This window comes from Hippoglossus stenolepis, chromosome 3 (genome assembly GCF_022539355.2).
Source record: "Hippoglossus stenolepis isolate QCI-W04-F060 chromosome 3, HSTE1.2, whole genome shotgun sequence".
In the NCBI taxonomy this organism is placed as follows: Eukaryota; Metazoa; Chordata; class Actinopteri; order Pleuronectiformes; family Pleuronectidae; genus Hippoglossus; species Hippoglossus stenolepis.
Genome location: NC_061485.1, coordinates 12,118,306 through 12,126,429, shown reverse-complemented (window position 1 = coordinate 12,126,429; position 8,124 = coordinate 12,118,306). Strand labels below are relative to the sequence as shown.

Genomic DNA, 8,124 nt, shown 5'->3' with positions numbered 1-8,124 from the left:
TAAATTTCAACTTGGTAAATTTGCACTGGGTCACATGGATTAGACTGCATGAAAATCAACAACATTTCCAGTCTCAGTTTTTAACAGTTACAAGCTACCACAAGTTGCCTGTGTGGTTTCCCAATGCATCTAATTCTAGAAATTATTCTGTGCACTCTGAGAAGATGTAGACTTGAGGTAAAAACCACCAGACCAAGAATTTTACGATAACATGTCAGCATGTTCCTGTGTGAAGACAACGTTGCTGAAACAACTCCAGGACAAGAGTTTGAGAAAGAGACAGAACGAATTGTCATGACTGTGGACTTTGCCTCCTGAATGAGGATTGTTTTTGTTTTGATTGTGGAGGGATTTTTTTGTTTAGCCTGTACCTGGTTTTCCTTGTGTTTGGATTTGTGTTCTCCTTGAGTTTTCAGTTTCCTGTTTTATTTTGAAGTTTTGCTCCTTGTGTGTTTCCCTACTTTACTTCCAGTCTTTGTCCTGTTTCTGGGGCCCCTGTGATTGTCTGCACCTGTTACTCATGTGTTTTACCTGTGTCCAATCATCCTGCCTCCCCTGTGTGTATAAGTCTGTGCTTCCCTTTGTCAGTTTGTCATCTTACATGGCCGTCTCACCACCCTGTCGTCATGTCTCCTCCATCATCCCTCTCTTGTAAGCTCTAGTGTTTCCTAGTCTCTTTATCTGTTTTTTCTGTTTAGCCTCTTTCTGTTTTTGGATTTTGCCTTTTTTTGTAAGAACCTTGCCGTAATTAAAGGACACTTTTGGTTATATTTTTGTCTCTGCATTTTTGGGTCCACCTGCTCCCTAAAACTTGACTTGGTTGTGTCTTTTTTTTAACCTTCTGTTTCTCACTGCTAGTTGCTGACATTTAAAGTAAATGCAAACATTGACAAACATTAATAAAATAGTATTAATAAAACACTGGAGTCTGAATTTGAATGCTCAGTTTTATAGGACACAAGATGCTACAGTTGATTAAAATTGATAAAGCTTAAATAAAATCATCATAAATACTAATAAGTCCCTTCATGTGTTATATACAGTTGACAACTCAAGGAAATATTCGAATCAAACTATAATTGTCCAGACCAAAGCCTTCATTAGGGGTTGATGTCCCACACCTCTGGATCGTTTGTTGTGACCTGAAGAAACAAGAAGGATCCCATATTAATATCAATATGTTTACGATGAGCTTACATTTAGTTATAGCTGAGAAGCGTAATACGAGAATAATGATAAAAAAAAATGAATACCGGCACTTTTCCTAGATGGGGTCTATAGGCCTCTGATAAGTAAGGGTCTTTCATTCCCAAGTTATAGTACGCTGTAAAAAGAATATGATCACGTTAAACCTTGCAAATTTCAAGTCCTTGCTGGGGAAATTCTAAAATATGTAAACGAATAGAAGAAAGCCAGAACACACCTGAATCAGAGAAGTCAAAGAAATCATCCTCCAAAACAGACAGTCTTCTGTTAAAGGTGTAGCTCCTTTTACTAAAATAGAGACATTATGATTAGTTTTACATGTCGGTGTTTGCAACTTTGACCATCGACATAACTGTACTGGTAGATGCATTTAAAGGGATAGCTCATCCAAAAATGAAAATTCACTCATTGTCTACTCATCCCTACGCCGATGGGGGGGGGGTTTGAGTCCTCAAAACACTTCTGGAGTCTCAGGGGTAAACTTTGTAGGCTTTAAAACGTTTCGAGTCGAATATGAATGTCGGGGCTTCCGGACACTTGGTTGACACCACACGAGCAGTATGGAGGCATGTTGTGTTTTTTTCTGTATTATTACATCTGAAGATAAGTCACTAATCAGCTACACTGTTTACCCCTGATACTCAAAGTGTTTTGTGGACTCAAACACTTCACCCACCCTTCCATGCCATAGGGGTGAGTAGATAATAAGTGAATTTTCATTTCAGGGTGAACTATTCCTTTCAGGCATCATAGCTCACCAAATTCCTGTATATTTCCTTTTGGCAAAGACAGCAATGACAATGACAATCAAGAGCAGGAGTACTCCTGCCAATGATCCAAACAGGGCTCCATAGAAACCTGGACCCCGGCGGGAGAATTCACACTGTGGACCATAAAACTGCAGCAGGCTTGACTCAAAGCACCTGGGATGAGAAGAAACAAGGGTGAATTGCATTGATAAAAAGTGTATGTTACGAGCATTCAAGTATATTTAATGGAAGTAAATGTTTTGTCTTACCGACATATAGGCCCTTTGTGAATTTCATTGAGGCACTGTCCATGCTGATTGCAGTAATTAGGATCGGTTTTACAATGTCCAACACACTGCCATTGACCATTACTTATCTCAGCAGTGTAATTAGCAAACCCAGTGCAGTTAACATAAGGCTGCAGTTCTGTAATATCTAAAAATACAAAAAAGTGGTGTGTTTATTTTTTTCAACACTTTTAGTACCATAATGCAAATATAAACAAATGAAACATATTCAATGAAAAAACTAAAAAGCTGCAATATGTCAAAGGTAGTAACACACTTACTGTTAATTTCAGGTGGTAGGAAGGTGATTTCATTTAACTTCACACTGCTGTTACCAAAGGCCTGAGAAATCTTATTTAGGTTACTTGTCTTGTTCAAGATATCAGTCAACACCCTCTCAAGCTCAGTGTTGACAAACTGGATTTGTGTTTCATTATTTAGATAGCTGTATTCTGCCACACTCGCTGCAACAACACTTCCGTTTCTACAGGAGCAAAATAGATAGATATTAACCCAAAAACTCAGACTGCATTGAATTAAAAAGTCAGTTAAATTGCTTTAAGTTCAAATAAACTTACGATAACTTGATGATTTGTACTTTTTCAAAGCTTTGTGGGTCCGCTTCTTTGCATAGGGCTTGAAGCTGGAACATAAAACAAACAGTATTAAAGTTACACAAACTTATGGCAGTAAATACTTGTTTTTGAATACTTTATAGCGAAAGTCACTATAAAACAAATATCTGTAATTATTTTTTACCTCCACCAAGGAAATTATTTTCATCGCTGTTTTGTCTGACTATTATCACAATTACGAAAGAACTACTAAACCTGTTTTACTGAAACTTCATTAGGTTGGGGTATGAACCAGGGAAGAAGCCATTAACCTTTTAATAAGATTAGAATAAGGGGGCAGATGCAGAAATATTTTTTTCTCTCTATCTCATGGCAAGATATGGCATTAGCCTTGATGGATGCATCCTTCAAGTTACACAAAGAGATCAAATATCAGAGGATTGTTTTATCTTTTCAATAAATTAAGTTGTGTAGGTTCTGTGTAAACCTGCTGACAGACATCGATAAGTAAAGAAAATAAAACCTCCTTGGCAGAGGTCATGATGATTACGTTGTGTAACAATGAAAAAATAATATTTACCTGAAGGACTAATGTGTTGATGAATTCTTGTGATTGAGTTGAGTTTAAATCATTAAAAGCAAGCTGAAAATCCATCTGGATTGACAAGGTAAAATTTGTTTTTCGAGTTGGTATTGCTCCGGTATCTGCAAAAAAACATGAGACAGGGGACATTGACGTTAAAATACCATTAAATGCACAGTATATTGTAACATTGTTTTTTAAATAGGACATTGGGTAAAAACAAAAAGCCAAAACACAAAAAATGTAAATTAAATTAATTGCTCAAAGCTTATACTTTCAGCTTTTCATGGCTCTCAATTAATGAAATATTTTTGAAGTATTGCATTATGGAATAAAAAAATCTCACCAATATGGGCAGAGGTGTCATTGTCTCCGAAAGAGCAGATATCACCGAAGACAAAATCTTGACATTGGCATTGACAGCGTCCAAGTGTTGAATTGTATTTACAGATACCGCTGGCACACTGACAGTCCTCATCTCTACACTCAGGAGTTGTAGATTCAATTATAGTGGTTGCAGATAAAGTTGTAGAAGTGAAAGCACTTTGCAGGGTTGTTTTTGTAGTTTCAGTAGTCTGGGTGGTTGAGGCTGGTGTTGAACTGGTAGGTCTGGAGGAAGTTGTAGGCGTCATGGATTTAGTTGTTGTCGATTCAGCCGAAGTCTGCGTTGATGACGTAAGTATTGGGACGGATACCGGAGCACTTTGCAGAGTTGTTTTTGTAGTTTCAGTAGTCTGGGTGGTTGATGCTGGTATTGAACTGGTAGCTGTGGTAAATGTTGTCGGCGTCATTGATTCACTTGTTGTGGATTCAGCTGACGTCTGCATGGATGAAGTAAATATGGTTGTTGATGGGGAAGCACTTTGCAGGGTTGTATTTGTAGTTTCAATAGTCTGGGTGGTTGGTCCTGGTATTGAACTGGTAGGTGTGGTAAATGTTGTGGGCATCATAGATTCACTTGTTGTGGATTCAGCTGACGTCTGCATGGATGAAGTAAAAATGGTTGTTGATGGGGAAGCACTTTGGGTTGTTTTGTAGTTTCAGTGGTCTGGGTGGTTGATGCTGGTATTGAACTGGTAGGTGTGGTAAATGTTGTGGGCCTCATAGATTCACTTGTTGTGGATTCAGCTGACCTGTGGATGAAGTAAATATGGCTGTTGATGCGGAAGCACTTTGCAGGGTTGTTTTTGTAGTTTCAATAGTCTGGGTGGTTGATGCTGGTATTGAACTGGTAGGTGTGGTAGATGTTGTGGGCGTCAGAGATTCACTTGTTGGGGATTCAGCTGACGTCTGCATGGATGAAGTAGAAATGGTTGTTGATGGGAAGCACTTTGCAGGGTTGTTTTTGTAGTTTCAGTTGTCTGGGTGGTTGATGCTGGTATTGAACTGGTAGGTGTGGAGGAAGTTGTGGGCGTCATAGATTCACTTGTTGTGGATTCAGCTGACGTCTGCATGGATGAAGTAAAAATGGTTGTTGATGGGGAAGCACTTTGCAGGGTTGTTTTTGTAGTTTCAGTAGTCTGGGTGGTTGATGCTGGTATTGAACTGGTAGGTGTGTTAGATGTTGTAGCCATAGATTCACTTGTGGATTCAGCTGACGTCTGCATGGATGAACTAAATATGGTTGTTGATGGGGAAGCACTTTGCAGGGTTGTATTTGTAGTTTCAGTAGTCTGGGTGGTTGATGCTGGTATTGAACTGGTAGCTGTGGAAGATGTTGTAGGCGTCATGGATTCACTTGTTGTGGATTCAGCTGACGTGCATGGATGAAGTAAATATGGTTGTTGATGGGAAGCACTTTGCAGGGTTGTTTTGAGTTTCAATAGTCTGGGTGGTTGATGCTGGTATTGAACTGGTAGGTGTGGTAGATGTTGTGGGCGTCATAGATTCACTTGTTGTGGATTCAGCTGACGTCTGCATGGATGAAGTAAATATGGTTGTTGATGGGGAAGCACTTTGCAGGGTTGTTTTTGTAGTTTCAATAGTCTGGGTGGTTGATGCTGGTATTGAACTGGTAGGTGTGGTAGAAGTTGTGGGCGTCAGAGATTCACTTGTTGTGGATTCAGCCGAAGTCTGCATGGATGAAGTAAAAATGGTTGTTGATGGGGAAGCACTTTGTAGGGTTGTATTTGTAGTTTCTGTAGTCTGGGTGGTCGATGCTGGTATTGAACTGGTAGGTGTGGAAGATGTTGTTGGCGCCATAGATTCACTTGTTGTGATTCAGCTGATGTCTGCATGGATGAAGTAAAATGGTTGTTGAGGAAGCACTTTGCAGGGTTGTTTTGTAGTTTCAGTAGTCTGGGTGGTTGATGCTGGTATTGAACTGGTAGGTGTGGTAGATGTTGTAGGATGGATTCACTTGTTGTGGATTCAGCGAGTCTGCATGGATGAGTAAAATGGTTGTTGATGAAGCCTTTGTTTTTTCAGCTGGGGGGCTGGTATGAACTGGTAGTGGTAGATGTTGGTGTCATGGATTCAGTTGGATTCAGCTGACGTCTGCATGATGAAGTAAATATGGTTGTTGATGGGGAAGCACTTTGCAGGGTTGTTTTGTAGTTTCAATTGTCTGGGTGGTTGATGCTGGTATTGAACTGGTAGGTGTGGTAGATGTTGTGGGCGTCATAGATTCACTTGTTGTGGATTCAGCTGACGTCTGCATGGATGAAGTAAGTATGGTTGTTGATGGGGAAGCACTTTGGTTGTTTTGTAGTTTCAATTGTCTGGGTGGTTGATGCTGGTATTGAACTGGTAGGTGGAGAAGTTGTAGGCGTCATGGATTCACTTGTTGTGGATTCAGTCAAGTCTGCGTATGAAGTAAGTATGGGGACGGATAAGCACTTTGCAGGGTTGTTTTTGTAGTTTCAGTAGTCTGGGTGGTTGATGCTGGTATTGAACTGGTAGCTGTGGAGGAAGTTGTAGGCGTCATGGATTCACTTGTTGTGGATTCAGCTGACGTCTGCATGGATGAAGTAAATATGGTTGTTGATGGGGAAGCACTTTGCAGGGTTGTTTTGTAGTTTCAATAGTCTGGGTGGTTGATGCTGGTATTGAACTGGTAGCTGTGAGATGTTGTAGGCGTCATGGATTCACTTGTTGTGGATTCAGCTGAAGTCTGCATGGATGAAGTAAATATGGTTGTTGATGGGAAGCACTTTGCAGGGTTGTTTTTGTAGTTTCAATAGTCTGGGTGGTTGATGCTGGTATTGAACTGGTAGGTGTGGTAGATGTTGTGGGCGTAAGATTCACTTGTTGTGATTCAGCTGACGTCTGCATTGATGAGGTAAGTATGGGGACGGATAAGCACTTGCAGGGTTGTTTTGTAGTTTCAGTAGTCTGGGTGGTTGATGCTGGTATTGAACTGGTATGTGGAGGAAGTTGTTGCGCCATAGATTCACTTGTTGTGGACTCAGCTCAAGTCTGCATGGATGTAGTATATGGTTGTTGATGGTGAAGCACTTTGCAGGGTTGTTTTTGTAGTTTCAGTAGTCTGGGTAGTTGATGCTGGTATTGAACTGGTAGCTGTGATAGAGTTGTGTGTGGGATTCACTTGTTGTGGATTCAGCTGACGTCTGCATGGATGAAGTAAATATGGTTGTTGATGGGAAGCACTTTGCAGGGTTGTATTGTAGTTTCAGTAGTCTGGGTGGTTGATGCTGGTATTGAACTGGTAGGTGGTAGGAAGTTGTGGGCGTCATGGATTCACTTGTTGTGGATTCAGCTGACGTCTGCATGGATGAAGTAAAATGGTTGTTGATGGGGAAGCACTTTGCAGGGTTGTATTTGTAGTTTCAGTAGACTGGGTGGTTGATCCTGGTATTGAACTGGTAGGTGTGGTAAATGTTGTAGGCGTCATGGATTCACTTGTTGTGGATTCAGCTGATCTGCATGGATGAAGTAAAAATGGTTGTTGATGGGGAAGCACTTTGCAGGGTTGTTTTTGTAGTTTCAGTGGTCTGGGTGGTTGATGCTGGTATTGAACTGGTAGGTGTGGTAGATGTTGTAGCGCCATGGATTCACTTGTTGTGGATTGAGCTGACGTCTGCATGGATGAAGTAAAAATGGTTGTTGATGGGGAAGCACTTTGCAGGGTTGTTTTTGTAGTTTCAGTGGTCTGGGTGGTTGATGCTGGTATTGAACTGGTAGGTGTGGTAGATGTTGCTTCACTTGTTGTGGATTCACTGACGCCTGCGAATAAATATGGTTGGATGAAGAACTTTGCAGGGTTGTTTTTGTGTTTTCAGTAGTCTGGGTGGTTGATGCTGGTATTGAACTGGTAACTGTGGAAGATGTTGTTGGCGTCATGGATTCACTTGTTGTGGATTCAGCTGACGTCTGCATGGATGAAGTAAAAATGGTTGTTGATGGGGAAGCACTTTGCAGGGTTGTTTTTGTAGTTTCACTTGTCTGGGTGGTTGATGCTGGTATTGAACTGGTAGGTGTGGTAGATGTTGTACGTCATGGATTCACTTGTTGTGGATTCAGCTGACGTCTGCATGGATGAAGTAAATATGGTTGTTGATGGGGAAGCACTTTGCAGGGTTGTATTTGTAGTTTCAGTGGTCTGGGTGGTTGATGCTGGTATTGAACTGGTAGGTGTGGGAGTTGTAGGGTCATGGGTTCACTTGTTTTAGCAGTGACGTCTGAATGGATGAAGAAAAATGGTTGTTGATGGGGAAGCACTTTGCAGGGTTGTTTTTGTAGTTTCAGTGGTCTGGGTGGTTGAT

At 40.8% G+C, this 8,124-nt stretch overlaps 1 protein-coding gene across 1 annotated transcript; it reads right to left on the bottom strand.

Annotated features, from left to right (window-relative positions):
• Window positions 1-1,100: 1,100 nt before the first annotated feature.
• On the bottom strand, window positions 1,101-4,696 carry LOC118104651 (mucin-3B). The gene is made up of 10 exons (XM_047339308.1): window positions 4,689-4,696; window positions 3,747-3,943; window positions 3,398-3,522; window positions 2,821-2,885; window positions 2,524-2,726; window positions 2,225-2,390; window positions 1,965-2,129; window positions 1,424-1,488; window positions 1,254-1,324; window positions 1,101-1,142 (listed from the first exon to the last, which is right to left on the bottom strand). The coding sequence occupies exons 1-10, from the start codon at window positions 4,694-4,696 to the stop codon at window positions 1,101-1,103; spliced, it is 1,107 nt and encodes a 368-aa protein (XP_047195264.1).
• Between the last annotated feature and the right edge of the window lie 3,428 nt (window positions 4,697-8,124).

Coding starts and splice junctions, on each gene's coding strand:
- LOC118104651 (XM_047339308.1), bottom strand. Junction 2,391..2,523: donor CCTACCACCTGAAATTAACA/GTAAGTGTGTTA, acceptor TTGTATTTTTAG/ATATTACAGAACTGCAGCCT. Junction 2,130..2,224: donor CACAAAGGGCCTATATGTCG/GTAAGACAAAAC, acceptor TTCTCATCCCAG/GTGCTTTGAGTCAAGCCTGC.